Here is a 15,657-nt window from a genome sequence, read left to right as displayed (position 1 = left end):
TAACTTTATAACATGCTCTTTAATACCTGTGCTTTTCTTATGTCCTCTTTCTCTGTCTTCCTCCTGCTCGGATGAAGTTACCGTTCTATGGCCATGACGGTCCGCAGACTCGGAATCGACTAAGACAACAACCACAGCAATCAAATCGAGCACGTACTTGGAATTCTTGATGCGACTCCTTTGCGGAACTGAAGGATACCTTTGTCGTGGTTTCCCTCCTCCTCGTGCTCGTTTGTGTGACTGTTGTGGGTTTCATGCATGTGCTTGTGAGAAACTGAGAAACCACCATCACCATTAAACATAAGGACTTTGTAACTCTAATACTGTATATTCTGTATGCTACCTTGTCTTTCATTGCTGTCATGTGGTGGGGTTGTTTGATGGCCTTGGTCCCCAGACTTGTGGTGGACTGTGACACAACAATCGTTAAAAAGTACTTCTGTCACGAATGTCTAATCAGTGAAGGCTAAATAAAAGGTAGTTAATCGATTCTCAGTTATCCACGAGGATTGAGGCAAAGACAAATTGACCTCTTGCTGGTTGAAGGTCCTTTCTAACTTCCTGGGCTCTGCGAATCTAAAAGTCACTCCTGGTTATATTTGTGGACAGAAGGTTAGAACGCCTTTTATGAATAAAGGCTGGTCGTCGTTAGCATGTCCATAGAAAGGCCAGCTGCTTTCCTTTTGTAGATGAATGACCATGACCTAAATGACTGAGACTGTAGAAAGAAAAACAACTTTCATCCTTCCTTCTCTTGGCCTTTAGGTTCATTCTTTGCGTGCGCTACAAATGATGCAACTCTTTTGTGCCAACAAAAGGGGATAAAGGTTGGTCGCTTTAGCTAGCAGTCTGTAAGGACAATGTTTTTCTCTGTTTCCTTTTACAACGGAAGCCACGGCAAACATGTCTAATGCCGAATTATTGTGTCGCAAGTCCACAAGAGAGGCCAGAACATCATTATCTCTTCACATAAAACCGACTGATACCTCACTGCATTCTCCCTCTCCACCACTGCACAAATGAGGTTTGTGGTCATGACCTACATGCTCCTTAGTCTTTTGGGAAACTGTGAAACCACAACAGTCGCTGGAAGAACTTAAAAAACAATGTTCATACCTCTCGTTTCAGCTTGTTTCCCCTCCTCATGCCCAGGAGAGGTTGTTGTTTTGTGGCCATGAGCATGTTTCTGATGCACGTGGGGATCTGACATGACAATTGACCGGTCATGAGAACAATGTTCTCTTCAGCTTGTGCATGTGACAATTTTAAAGATCGTAGCCCACTACAGTCCTTACTACTTGACCTTAAAACAATACTTCTTGCTTTGATGTCTTTCTTTGTTGTAATTTTCATGCCCGGGTGAAAAAGAACTGTGACCATGAGCCTCATGTGCATGACCATCGGACTTGTGGGAGGCTATGTCATGAAAAAGCAAAATAAGAGTGCAGCTTTCATTCTCTGAAGATCGCCGCACTCAGGTTGGACATTGTTTGAATTTGGATGATAGCGGTTCTTATTCGGGTTCCTCTTTTCAATTCGAGTTCTTAACGATTCTCCATTCTCGGTGTCAAATATTTGCTCTGAATTATTCACAGGGCTATTATTGTCATTAAAGGCCTACTGAAATGCGATTTTCTTATTTAAACGGGGATAGCAGGTCCATTCTATGTGTCATACTTGATCATTTCGCGATATTGCCATATTTTTGCTGAAAGGATTTAGTAGAGAACATCGACGATAAAGTTCGCAACTTTTGGTCGCTGATAAAAAAGCCTTGCCTGTACCGGAAGTAGCAGACGAGTAGCGTGACGTCACAGGTTGTGGAGCTCCTCACATCTGCACATTGTTTACAATCATGGCCACCAGCAGCGAGAGCGATTCGGACCGAGAAAGCGACGATTTCCCCATTAATTTGAGCGAGGATGAAAAATTTGTGGATGAGGAAAGTGAGAGTGAAGGACTAGAGGGCAGTGGGAGCGATTCAGATAGGGAAGATGCTGTGAGAGGCGGGTTGGACCTGATATTCAGCTGGGAATGACTAAAACAGTAAATAAACACAAGACATATATATACTCTATTAGCCACAACACAACCAGGCTTATATTTAATATGCCACAAATTAATCCCGCATAACAAACACCTCCCCCCTCCCGTCCATATAACCCGCCAATACAACTCAAACACCTGCACAACACACTCAATCCCACAGCCCAAAGTACCGTTCACCTCCCCAAAGTTCATACAGCACATATATTTCCCCAAAGTTACGTACGTGACATGCACATAGCGGCACGCACGTACGGGCAAGCGATCAAATGTTTGGAAGCCGCAGCTGCATGCGTACTCACGGTACCGCGTCTGCGCATCCAACTCAAAGTCCTCCACAGGCCAATGGTAAAGCTTGACTGTCATCTTTCGGGAATATAAACAATGAAACACCGGCTGTGTTTGTGTTGCTGCAGTCGGCCGCAATACACCGCTTCCCACCTACAGCTTTCTTCTTTGCTGTCTCCATTGTTCATTAAACAAATTGCAAAAGATTCACCAACACAGATGTCCAGAATACTGTGGAATTTTGCGATGAAAACAGACGACTTAATAGCTGGCCACCATGCTGTCCCAAAATGTCCTCCACAATCCGTGAAGTCACGCGCTGACGTCATCATACCGAGACGTTTTCAGCAGGATATCTCGCGCAAAATTTAAAATTGCACTTTAGTAAGCTAACCCGGCCGTATTGGCACGTGTTGCAATGTTAAGATTTCATCATTGATATATAAACTATCAGACTGCGTGGTCGGTAGCAGTGGGTTTCAGTAGGCCTTTAAATATATACATATCAGTAATTTGAACCTGAATATAAAGTTTTTACAACAAGTTTTCCTTTAATTTTGAAAACCTCATTACAAAAAATGGAATAGGAATCAAAGATTAAAAATGTGGACGTTTCCGGGAGAATCGGAACATAAGTCCCTGTTTGCAACGATGCCCGATGCCCAACCCTATACAGCACTAGGGCTGCAACTAACGATTATTTTGATAGTCGATTATCTTAACGATTAGTCGACTAATCAGATAATAAAGCGTACACATATTTAATGGCTCTAATTTTTGCCATCGACTTCTAAATAAATGCAGCTTGTTATTTTAGGCATGTGCTTACTAAGGCCATGCGAACATGGAGAGTTTAGAAAACACATATTTGGGGTTAAAACAATCTCCATCCACAAAACTGTCTATGTCTACACAAACTCATACACCCGCTGTCATGCACATTTTGTCCAAACAGAAGCCTGAAAAAAGCAGCAATAGCTGACTTGGTGCAGCATTACACCTCCTATTATGTTTACTTTGATATACTAGACGTACAATGACACGTACATTATCTTTAAAACCTGCCTGCACGTGCACAGAATCCTGGGAACATTATTAAAGAGCGAATGCGCGCCTGTGTTGCTGAAACCCAACACTAATAGAATCATAACATGTTCAGCAACATGGGGATGTATTACATGTGCAGTGAAGTGTACATTATAACTCAAATCAGCATGCACTAACGAGCCAAGGAAACCATTTTGCATGTTTAAGTGCCTTTATAAAGCCCAGGAACTTCCGTGTGCCTCTGCAAAACTCTCGTGGAATTATAATGCATTTAATCATGGATATAGTGATATAGTACATGTGCAATGAAGTGTATGTTGTCTGTAACATCAGTACACACTACATGGAGGACGCTACATTGTTTTTTTTTAGTTGCTTGGTCGCTTTTTACGCGCGAGCAAAAATGGAAGTAAGACATGTAAGGTGACTTCATAATTTGTCGTTAAATAAGGACTAATAACATAAGATAATGTTGCATCTTTCTTATGACACAGAGCAAAAAGTCTTGCTTGTCAAAGTTGGAGGTGGAGGTTCCACAGCGATCAAATCCAAAACAGCTGATGTGTCTTTTTTTTATTAATTTTGAGTGAAAAGAGCAGCATGTTTACCTTCAAACATACAATAAGTCCTCTTATAGTGTGTTTAAAGCCAGCAAGGCAGTGTTGTTGAGTTTGGAAATGGCAGCGCACAACCGTGACGTCATCACAAGTCTCCGTTTGTGCCGTGTACACGCATACGCTAAGCGGAGAGTTGTGGAACGCTACACTTTGGCCAGCGTTTGCAAAAGTCTGCGTTTTCAAAGACAAAAGTATGCGTCTGCGTGTGGACAAGAGGCCTAAACGCAGAGATAAGTATACGTTTAATTGTATTTGTGTTTGTGTGGACATGACAAAGATGACTAATTTCTTCATGAATATTTATTCATACTGTAACTGTGCTGCTCATTCACCTGTTACAAAAATTCAAATGACTAATAAAATGTACATTTAAAAGAAAGGAAAGGCAAATTGCTAAAAACCTTGTTTTTGTATAAAAAAAACCCAGTTACAATAGCAGCAATGGAAACAAACAAAAAACACAAAATCTAACTTCCTCAAAAAGAAAATAATTTTGTGATTAAAAAGCTGCACACTGGTGTATTGACTATTGATTAACTCTTGGCAGTTTTAGCACTCTAATAGAATGTGTAGAATTGTATCTTTGAATCATTGTTAAAATGTTGGCTATTTAATAGATTGTATTTTTAATCTTATGATACCTCCGCATTGGTGCCTGTGTGTGTGTGTGTGTGTGTGTGTGTGTGTGTGTGTGTGTGTGTGTGTGTGTGTGTGTGTGTGTGTGTGTGTGTGTGTGTGTGTGTGTGTGCGTGTGCGTGTGCGTGCGTGTGCACGCGAGGTTCGTGTTTGTTCAAGTGCTTTTTTCCCCCACATTTCAAATTGACGCTGCTTTAGAAATTACTTGAATTGAAGGTTTAGCTGGCTGACTTTGGCCAAAATGATAGTTAAAGTTATTTTTCACACAACGTCATCTCACTCTTGTCAGCTCGCTGGCAAGGTAGAAGCTAACACTCTTACGAGGTTGAGACCGCATCCTTCCTCCAGATGTCCGACGTCATGTCTCCGCTTTAAATGTTCGCGTATCACAGATGTACTGCCATAGAAACAAATCCGCTTTGCAAAACGAGCAAATTATTCATGTTTTTCAATCAATCAATCAATCTTTATTTATATAGCCCTAAATCACAAGTGTCTCAAAGGGCTGCACAAGCCACAACGACATCCTCGGTACAAAGCCCACGTTTTTAATAAGAATACGAGGAAATATCCTCAAACTTTACATGTTAGCACTGGCAATGTTTTTGCAAGTGACCCACTTCCGCCCGAAAACCCCCAGTGATGAGGTCACGACTATTTTAATGTTGACATATGTCGACAAATCGTTGCAGACCTATGCACTACGCCCTTATTAGACTTGGTGTTTTTTTTTTTTCCCTCACCTTTTTTGTCGCCCTCGTGTTCAGATGAGAAAATACCTTGGTGGCCGTAAGTCTCGAGCTCATGTCCCTCAGAATTGTGTGAAACTGTCATGAAAAAGCAAAACAAGAGTGCAGCTTTTCATTTTTGCTAACGGCAGCTCACTACAGTCACTACTTCTGAACTCTAAAAAGGTGTCTATCGTTTAACTACTTTCCTCCTACCTTTCCTGTCATTCTCATGCTCAGATGAGAAAGTACCTTTGTGCCCATGGGTCTCATGTGTGTCCCCCTCAGACTTGTGGGTTGCTACGTCATGGAAAAGCAAACTTTACTTACTTGTAAGTTTCCATCTCTAAAGACAACTATTACAAAACCCAAAACCAGTAAAGTTGGCATGTTGTGTAAATAAAAACAGAATACAATGATTTGCAAATCCTTTTCAACGTATATTCAATTGAATAGACTGCAAAAACAAGATATTTAATGTTCGAACTGAGAAACTTAAAAATTTGTTTCAAATAATCATTAACTTACAATTTAATAGCAGCAACACATTGCAAAAAAGTTGGCACAGGAGCATTTTTACCACTGTGTTACATGGCCTTTCCTTTTAACAACATTCAGTAAACATTTGGGAACTGAGGAGACCAATTTTCGAAACTTTTCAGGTAGAATTCTTTCTCATTCTTGCTTGATGTACAGCTTAAGTTGTTCAACAGTCTTTCTTGTGGTATTTTAGGCTTCATAATGCGCCACACATTTTCGAATGGGAGACAGGTCTGGACTACAGGCAGGCCAGTCTAGTACCCGCACTCTTTTACTATGAAGCCACGCTGGCCTGGCATTGTCTTGCTGAAATAAGCAAGGGGGTCCATGGATGGCAACATATGTTGCTCTAAAACCTGTATGTACCTTTCAGCATTAATGGTGCCTTCACAGATGTGTAAGTTACCCATGCTTTGGGCACTAATACACCCCCATACCATCACAGATGCTGGCTTTTGAACTTTGCGCCTATAACAATCCGGATGGTTCTTTTCTTCTTTGTCCGGGAGGACACGATGTCCACAATTTCCAAAAACAATTTGAAATGTGGACTCATCAGACCACAGAACACTTTTCTACTTTGCATCAGTCCATCTTCGATGAGCTCGAGCTCAGCGAAGCCGGCGACGTTTCTGGGTTTCGCTTTGCATAGCAGAGTTTTAACTTGCACTTACAGATGTAGTGACTGTAGCTACTGACAGTGGTTTTCTGAAGTGTTCCTGAGCCCATGTCGTGATATCCTTTACACACTGATGTCGCTTTTTGATGCAATAGCGCCTGAGGGATCAAAGGTCATGGGCATTCAATGTTGGTTTTCAGCCTTGCTGCTTACGTACAGTGATTTCTCCAGATCCTCTGAACCTTTTGATGATAGTACAGACCGTAGATGGTGAAATCCCTAAATTCCTTGCAATAGCTCGTTGAGAAATGTTGTTCTTAAATTGTTCGACAATATGCACACGCGTTTGTTCACAAAGTGGTGATCCACGCCCCATCCTTGTTTGTGAATGACTGAGCATTTCATGGAAGCTGCTTTTGTACTCAATCATGGCACCCACCTGTTCCCATTTAGCCTGTTCACCTGTGGGATGTTCCAAATAAGTGTGTGATGAGAATTCCTCAACTTAGTCAGTCTTTTTTACACTTGTGCCAGCTTTTTTGAAACATGTGCAGGCATCAAATTTCAAATGAGCTAATATATGCAAAAAATAAAGTTTCCAGTTCGAACATTAAATATCTTGTCTTTGCAGTCTATTCAATTGAATATAGGTTGAAAAGGATTCGCAAATCATTGTATTCTGTTTTTATTTACGATTTACACAACGTGCCAACTTCACTGGTTTTAGGTTTTGTAATATACTTAAATATTACAATAATTCGTCATTTGACTTTGGTGGTCTTTTTCCTCACCTTCTCTGCCATCTTCGTGCTCAAATGAGAAAGTACTGTGTCCACGAGTCCCGTGCACGTGTCCCTCATACCTGTGGGAGGCTATGTCACGAAAAAGCAAAACAAGAGTTCATTCTCTGAAGATTACCGTACTTCGGTTGGGCATTGTTTGAATTTGGACGGTTCCGGTTCCTCTTCGGGTTCCTATTTTCGATTCCAGTTCTCAACAATACTTGATTCTAATTCTTTTAAGAGGTGGTGTCAAATATTTGCTTTGATTTTTTTCACAGGGCTATTGTCGACGACTATGTAAATATCAACACCTTGAATTTGAAAATACGTTTTCACACCAAGTTTCACTTTATTTTTGAAAACCTCATAAAAAAATAATAAAAATAGGACTCAAAGTTAAAACTACTACTACTACTCCCTTATTAGACTTTGGTGGTCTTTTTTTTCTCCTCACCTTTTTTCTCGACCTCATGTTCAGATGAGAAAATACCTTGGTGGCCGTGAGTCTCAAGCACATGTTCCTCAGAATTGTGTGAAACTGTGTCATGGAAAAGTAAAACAAGAGTGCAGCTTTCCATTTTTGTTGAATGCTATCTATCCTTTTACTTCTTTCCTCCTACCTTCTCTGTTTTTCTCATGCCCAGATGAGGAAGCACCTTTGTGGCCATGGGTCTCATGCTCATCCTCTTCAGACTGGCGTGTTGCTACGTCATGGAAAAGCAAACTTTATTTACTTTTAAGTCCCCGTCTCTAAAGATAACTAATAATATACTTCAGTAGGACAATACTTCTTCATTTGACTTGGGTGGTATTTACCCTCACCTTGTCTGTCATCTTCATGCCCAAATGAGAAAGTACTGAGTGCATGAGTCCCGTGCACGTGTCCCTCATACTTGTGGGAAGCTACGTCATGAAAAAGTAAGAGTAGACGTGTTTTTCCTTTAAAGAAGGCACCTTGCTTATGTCACTACTCTTGTAACACGTTTTATTTTAGCAGTCTTCTTCCTCACCTTCCCTGTCATCTTCATGCTCAGAAGAGAAAGTACCTTTGTGGCCATGAATCTCATGCACATCTTCCTCAGGATTATGTGAAACTGTCATGGAAGAGCAAGACAAGAGTGCAGGTTTCCATCTTTAATGACGAACTCACCAAAATCACAACTATTAAAATACTCTCTCATTTGACTACTTTTACTCCTACCTTCTCTGTCATTCTCATGCTCAGATGATAAACTACCTTCATGGCCATGACTCCCGCGTGCATGTCCCTCAGATTTGTGGGGAGCTAAGCGAAACAAGACTTGAGTTTCCATCTTCAATCACTAATCCGTCATTCATCCTCACCTTCTCCGTCATTGTCATGCTCAAATGAGAAAGTACTGTGGCCATGAGTCCCATGCACGTGTCCTTCATACTTGTTGGAAGCTACGTCATGAAAAAGCAAAACATGATTTCTATATGATGGCAGCTCATTATGGTCAGTTTGACAGTTTTCTTCCTCACCTTTTCTGTCATCCTCATGCCCAGATGAGGAAGTCCCTTTGAGGCCATGAGTCTCATGCGCGAGTTCCTCAAAGTTGCGGGAATCTATATCATTGACGAGCAAAATAGGAGTGCAGGATTCCGTCTTTAATGATGGCAGCTCACTACGGTTTAAAAAGACACCTTTGCTTCGACTATCTTCTTCCTACCTTCTCTGTCATCCTCATGCTTGAATGAGAAAGTAGTGTAGCCATGAGACCTATGCACATGTCCAGCATGCTTGTGGGAAGCTAGGTCATAGAAGAACAAAACAGGAGTGTTTTCCGTAATAGAAAGCAGCTCGCTATCGTCTCTACTCTTGGAGTTTATTTGACTTTGATAGTTTTCTTCCTCACCTTCTCTGTCATTCTCATGTTCAGTTGAGGAAGTACCTTCACGACCATGAGTCTCACGCGCATGTCCCGCGGATTTGTGCAAAGCTAAGTCATAAAAAGAGCATCACCAGAGTGCACGTTTCCATCTCTAAAGATAACATGAGACCTTGGTGGTCTTCTTCCTCACCTTCTCTGTTGACCTCATGCCCAGATGAGGAAGTACCTTTGAGGCCATGAGTCTCATGCGCGAGTTCCTCAAAGTTGCGGGAATCTATGTCATTGACGAGCAAAACAAGAGTGCAGGGTTCCGTCTTTAATGATGGCAGCTCACTACGGTTTAAAAAGACACCTTTGCTTCGACTATCCTCTTCCTACCTTCTCTGTCATCCTCATGCTCGAATGAGAAAGTAGTGTAGCCATGAGACCTATGCACATGTCCAGCATGCTTGTGGGAAGCTAGGTCATAGAAGAACAAAACAGGAGTGTTTTCCGTAATAGAAAGCAGCTCGCTATCGTCTCTACTCTTGGAGTTTATTTGACTTTGATAGTTTTCTTCCTCACCTTCTCTGTCATTCTCATGTTCAGTTGAGGAAATACCTTCACGACCATGAGTCTCACGCGCATGTCCCGCGGATTTGTGCAAAGCTAAGTCATAAAAAGAGCATCACCAGAGTGCACGTTTCCATCTCTAAAGATAACATGAGACCTTGGTGGTCTTCTTCCTCACCTTCTCTGTTGTCCTCATGCCCAAATGAGGAAGTAGTGTGACCATTAGTTTCGCGTGCTTGCCCCACAGATTTGTGGAAAGCTACATCGTGGAAAAGCAAAACCAAAGTCTTTAAAGGGGAACATTATCACCAGACCTATGTAAGCGTCAATATATACCTTGATGTTGCAGAAAAAAGACCATATATTTTTTTAATCGATTTCCGAACTCTAAATGGGTGAATTTTGGTGAATTAAACGCATTTCTATTATTCGCTCTCGGAGCGATCGGGAAGCAATCCGCCATTTTCTCAAACACATTACAAACACCGAGTCAAATCAGCTCCGTTATTTTCCGTTTTTTTCGACTGTTTTCCGTACCTTGGAGACATCATGCCTCGTCGGTGTGTTGTCGGAGGGTGTAACAACACGAACAGGGACGGATTCAAGTTGCACCAGTGGCCCAAAGATGCGAAAGTGGCAAGAAATTGGACGTTTGTTCCGCACACTTTACCGACGAAATCTATGCTACGACAGAGATGGCAAGAATGTGTGGATATCCTGCGACACTCAAAGCAGATGCATTTCCAACTGGACTGGACAGATCAGCTTTCAGGAAAAGAGAGCGGATGAGGGTATGTCTACAGAATATAATAATTAATGAAAACCGAGCTGTCTGCACTCTCAAAGTGCATGTTGTTGCCAAATGTATTTCATATGCTGTAAACCTAGTTCATAGTTGTTAGTTTCCTTTAATGCCAAACAAACACATACCCATCGTTGATTAGAAGGCGATCGCCGAATTCGTCCTCGCTTTCTCCCGTGTCGCTGGCTGTCGTGTCGTTTTCGTCGGTTTTGCTTGCATACGGTTCAAACCGATATGGCTCAATAGCTTCAGTTTCTTCTTCAATTTCGTTTTCACTACCTGCCTCCACACTACAACCATCCGTTTCAATACATGCCTAATCTGTTGAATCGCTTAAGCCGCATCCGAGTCTGAATCCGAGCTAATGTCGCTATAACTTGCTGTTCTATCCGCCATGTTTGTTTGTATTGGCATCACTGTGTGACGTCACAGGAAAATTGACGGGTGTATATAACGATGGTTAAAATCAGGCACTTTGAAGCTTTTTTTAGGGGTATTGCGTGATGGGTAAAATTTTGAAAAAAACTTCGAAAAATAAAATAAGCCACTGGGAACTGATTTTTAATGGTTTTAACCCTTCTGAAATTGTGATAATGTTCCCCTTTAAATATGACAGCTAGCTGCAGTCACTGCTGCCTGACTTTAAAAAAAACACTGTATCTCTCAATTGACTTTATTACCCTTACCTTCTCTGTCATTTTCATGCTCAGATGAGAAATTCTCCTTGTGGCTACGAGTCTCATGTGCCTGTCCCTCAGAATTGTGGGAAGCTACATCACGGAAAGGAAAACCGTAGTACAATTTTTCATCTGTAAAGATGACAGCTCACTGCTGTTACTACTAGCAGACTTTAAGAAGATTTGACATTTGACTTTAATACCTTCACCTTCTCTGTCTATTTTATGCTCAAATGAGAAATTCTCCCTGTGGCCATGAGTCTCATTTGCACGTCCTTCAGACTTGTGGGAAACTATGTCATGACAAAGCAGAACAAGACACAATCAGCATTCTATCTGCAAACGATTGCAGTCACTACACTACTGTTAGTCTTAAGTAGTGTTGTCCTGATACCAATATTTTAGTACCGGTACCAAAATGTATTTCGATACTTTTCTGAATAAAGGGGACCACAAAAAATGGCTTAATTGGCTTTATCTTAACTAAAAGATCTTAGGGTACATTAGACATGTTTCCTATTGCAATCGAAGAACAATTTTGTCCTTAAATAATAGTGAACATACTAGACAACTTGTCTTTTAGTAGTAAGTAAACAAACAAAAGCTCCTAATTAGTCTGCTGACATATGCAGTAACATATTGTGTCATTTATCATTCTATTATTTTGTCAACATTATGAGGGACAAGCTGTAAAAATTGATTACTAATCCACTTGTTCATGTACTGTTAATATCTGCTTACTTTACATTTCAACATGTTCTATCTACACTTCTGTTAAAATGTAATAATCACTTATTCTTCTGTTGTTTGGATACTTTATGTTAGTTTTGGATGATACCACAAATTTAGGTATCGACCCGATACCAAGTAGTTACAGGATCATACATTGGTCATATTCAAAGTCCTCATGTCTCCAGGGACATATTTCCTGAGTTTATAAACATAATATGAATTTTAAAATAAGGAAAAAAGATTTTGTGATGTAATCATAGTAGTATCGACTAGATACGCTATTGTACTTGGTATCATTACAGTGGATGTCAGGTGTAGATCCACCCATGGCATTTGTTTACATTCATGAGCACTATCTTTGGTTAGCGGTGACGCCGGTGAGCTATTGTATGCTCCTATGGTGTGTAGTGAAGCATGTTTAGATATTCCTCGTCCTGCAGGGATGATACTTGTAAGAAACTTACTTTATTTGTCGCCATGGAGGCGAGGATTAGTGATTTAGAAGTAGCTAAAACACTGCCGACTGCGGATGGATGTTAGCCGCTAGCTATGTCTTAAAGCACCTCTTCCTGAGGGCGTTTCAGTGTTATAGCTTCACCTTTATCGTTAGTTTTTAGGCCAAAATGCGTCCGTTCTCCCTTTTCCGTCTACACACTGTGTCTGCTTGTAAGTACTCCGTTATTGTGCCGAACATGCTCCTCTGCTTGTAGAACCAGCAATGACATGACGTGATGGCGCGCTGTAATGCCCGTTAATAAAAATAAAAATGGGGAGCCTCTACTTTTCAAACAGAGTACAGTATCGTTTTTGATTCATTAGTACAGCGATACTATACTAGTACCGGTATACCGTACAACCCTAGTCTTAAGTTGTGTTCTTTCTCACCTTCTCTGTCATTCTCATGCTCAGATGTGAAAGAATTGTGGCCATGAGTCTCATGTTTGTGGGAAGCTATGTCATGGAAAGCCAAACGAGATCCCATCTTTAGAGATTACAACCCGCCACAGTCACACTCACTACCGTCAGACAAAACCGTACCTCTCATTTGGCTGTCTTCTTCATCCTCTCCATCATCCCCATGCTTAGATGAGAAAGTAACTTTGTGGCCATGAGCCTCATGTGCATCTTTATAAGACTCACGGGGAACTACGGAGAAACAAATAAGACTTCAAGTCTCCACCTTTTTACCACGTATTCAACTTCGGTGGTCTTCTTCATGGGGCGGCATAGCTCGGTTGGTAGAGCGGCCGTGCCAGCAACTTGAGAGTTGCAGGTTCGATTCCCGCTTCCGCCATCCTAGTCGCTGTCGTTGTGTCCTTGGGCAAGACACTTTACCCACCTGCTCCCAGTGCCACCCACACTGGTTTAAATGTAACTTAGATATTGGGTTTCACTATGTAAAGTGCTTTGAGTCACTAGAGAAAAGCGCTATATAAATATAATTCACTTCACTTCACTTCACTTCTTTGTCATTGTCATGCACGGATGAGAAAAAACTGTGGCCATTAGGCTTGTGGGAAGTTACGCCATTCAAGAGCAAAAAAAGTTTTCCTCCTAAAGAATAAAAGCCCATGACAGTCACTACGACCAGTCTTTCAAAAGATACCTCCTACCTTTTCTGTCATTATCGTGTTCAGATGAGAAAGCACCTTCGTGGCCATGAGTCTCATGCGCGTTTCCCTCTGACTTTTGGGAAACTGTTTTTGACAGAGCAACACAAGAGTGCATGTTTCTATTTTTAAGCACGACAATTTTGTGCAGACTTTTAAACTTTTCAAACATACCTCTCGTTTCCCCCTCATGCGCAGATGAGAATGAGTGTTTGTGGCCATGAGTGTCATGTATGTGTCCCTCAGGACTGTGGGAAACTAAGTCATGGCAAAGCCAAATTAGTGCCAGTTGATATATCTGATGTTGTCCACCTCTGCTTTCATGTCATTTTTCTCACCTTCTTGGTCATCCTCATGCTCGAATGAGAAAGTACCTTGGTGGCCGTAAGTCTCCTCTTGCATACGGGACACGAAAGCTGTGTCTATGACAAGATAAACAAGTAAACATTGAAAATATATTGTTATCTGCAGAGCTGAGGGGTTACTAGTTACTAGTTACTGGTACTACTGCACTATTCCTAGCATGACTTTATTGTTGTCTATTTTACTCTACTGCAGGAGGAAATACTACTATCACCAGTAGGGATGAGTACCCAATCCGGCACCGATTCACATAAAATCCAATGCCACCTTACAGTACCCGGGTTGTGGGTGACGTGACGTTTGGTTTCCGACTCTTGGCACTTCGGCACTTGGCGATCACTCCAGCAGCACCGAGAGTGGACTGCCTCCAGGTAATGTTACAATTTCTAATGCCAACAAGCAATTGACTCAAAAAACGCTAAGGCTCCACTTTTCCCAAAATGTGCTAGCTTGATGCTAATATACGTTGGCTTTGCTATTGACATGCCACTGATTAGCATTAGCCATTTTACATGGCGATTTCAGCACCTCCAAAGTTGTTAATGAAAACTACAACTAAGATGCACGTTACAATCAAACAATTGGTGTGTAATAAACACAATACTTACAGTATTAATAAATTTTAAGGCGCAACAAAAAAAAACCAAAATACAGCATAAACTATACACTACACTACAGCCATCTAACGTCTTGGACTTGCAACTGTAAGTGCAACTTTATGTCAGAATCAGATTTATTGGCCAAGTATGTTAATTGACTCGGTAGACTGTGCTCTCTTTGTTCAATGCAAGAAACATAGAAAATAGCAACACCTACTCATGCTTGCAAATGATATGATCATAATAAATAAGCTATAACAACTGGACAGCAGCTTTCATAATCAGCTCCTTTATTTTCAAAAACAATATTTACTAAAACACAAGTACCGAAATCGGTTCAAATGTGAACGGTACCCCTCTCTAACCACCAGCATACATTTAAAAGTAAGACCGTTACTTTCGACTTCTCTTCCACCGTCCTTGCCCTCCCCGGGTTTTCTCATGCACAGATGAGAAAGTGCTTCCGTGGCCGTGAGTCTCATGGACCCGTTCTTCCTTGTGCGAGGCTAGTTGCAAAGTTTATCGAGCTTCTGCAGTAGACTATGTGCCGAATCTATGACAGCTAGAAATATCGTTAGCCTCTCTTTCTTTCTCCTCTTCGTGCTCATATGCGGCTGTCACCTTGTTGCCCTGAGTCTCATGTTCCTCGGACTTGTGTGGAACTGACATCAAAAGCCTTAGTGACCATGAGAATTAAATATCAGAAGTCTTAATATTGCTTCGTCGTTATCATCTATCATGTCCACTGCTAATCCAAAGTCAGGGCTCTTGCGAGGGACGTAACGATAAACGGTATTAAAACTCCTGATGGTCGACATTGCCATTTTCAATTAAAATGATCGTAAAACCGTGATTGAACACCGCACTTGGATAAACTCACAGACCGATGATACTGCCTATTTACTGGAAAAGCAAGATAGTGTGCTGAATGGCTGGCTAGCAAGCTAATATGCTAACTTCAAAACAAGAAACATCAACATCTTTCCACTTTAAAAAAGGACATACCCTAATCCAAACTTATAGAAACACATTGCTGTCTGTGCAGTTAAGATATTCAACAAACTGTAGAAGTCGTGCTCTCTATTGACCGAGGGACCGATCTATACACGGAAGAATATGACACAGAAGCTCCGTTTACACTGGACACCAAGTCTGATTATTTTGCC

General features: G+C 41.3%; 1 protein-coding gene and 1 long non-coding RNA gene across 10 annotated transcripts in view; one reads left to right on the top strand and one right to left on the bottom strand.

Moving 5' to 3' along the window:
* Positions 1-14,677, top strand: part of LOC140677634 (uncharacterized) — an 83,502-nt gene extending 68,825 nt beyond the window's left edge. The window contains exon 4 of the long non-coding RNA XR_012049426.1: positions 14,088-14,677. This is a non-coding gene — a long non-coding RNA (uncharacterized lncRNA). The remainder of the gene's footprint in view (positions 1-14,087) is intronic.
* ntng2b (netrin g2b) overlaps positions 1-15,657 on the bottom strand; it is a 218,753-nt gene that overhangs the window by 42,025 nt on the left and 161,071 nt on the right. For 2 of the 9 annotated variants that reach the window (XM_061931847.2, XM_061931845.2), the window contains 20 exons: positions 13,868-13,951; positions 13,533-13,787; positions 12,958-13,065; positions 9,887-9,967; positions 9,535-9,804; positions 9,347-9,430; positions 8,995-9,264; positions 8,648-8,890; positions 8,505-8,588; positions 8,314-8,397; positions 8,126-8,206; positions 7,924-8,007; positions 7,758-7,841; positions 7,313-7,393; positions 5,579-5,662; positions 5,378-5,461; positions 1,117-1,203; positions 344-409; positions 200-274; positions 27-119 (listed from right to left, as the gene is read on the bottom strand). In XM_061931847.2, the coding sequence (XP_061787831.1) occupies positions 27-119; positions 200-274; positions 344-409; positions 1,117-1,203; positions 5,378-5,461; positions 5,579-5,662; positions 7,313-7,393; positions 7,758-7,841; positions 7,924-8,007; positions 8,126-8,206; positions 8,314-8,397; positions 8,505-8,588; positions 8,648-8,890; positions 8,995-9,264; positions 9,347-9,430; positions 9,535-9,804; positions 9,887-9,967; positions 12,958-13,065; positions 13,533-13,787; positions 13,868-13,951 (2,382 nt within the window). Of the gene's footprint in view, positions 1-26; positions 120-199; positions 275-343; positions 410-1,116; positions 1,204-5,377; positions 5,462-5,578; positions 5,663-7,312; positions 7,394-7,757; positions 7,842-7,923; positions 8,008-8,125; positions 8,207-8,313; positions 8,398-8,504; positions 8,589-8,647; positions 8,891-8,994; positions 9,265-9,346; positions 9,431-9,534; positions 9,805-9,886; positions 9,968-12,804; positions 12,871-12,957; positions 13,066-13,532; positions 13,788-13,867; positions 13,952-15,657 lie in introns of all 9 variants that reach the window. The other 7 variants (XM_061931846.2, XM_061931848.2, XM_061931852.2 and 4 more) reach the window with 7 other exon arrangements.

Source organism: Nerophis lumbriciformis, linkage group LG39 (assembly GCF_033978685.3).
Source record: "Nerophis lumbriciformis linkage group LG39, RoL_Nlum_v2.1, whole genome shotgun sequence".
NCBI lineage: Eukaryota > Metazoa > Chordata > Actinopteri > Syngnathiformes > Syngnathidae > Nerophis > Nerophis lumbriciformis.
The sequence above is the reverse complement of the archived record's forward strand: the minus strand, read 5'-3'. Positions and strand labels throughout refer to the sequence as shown.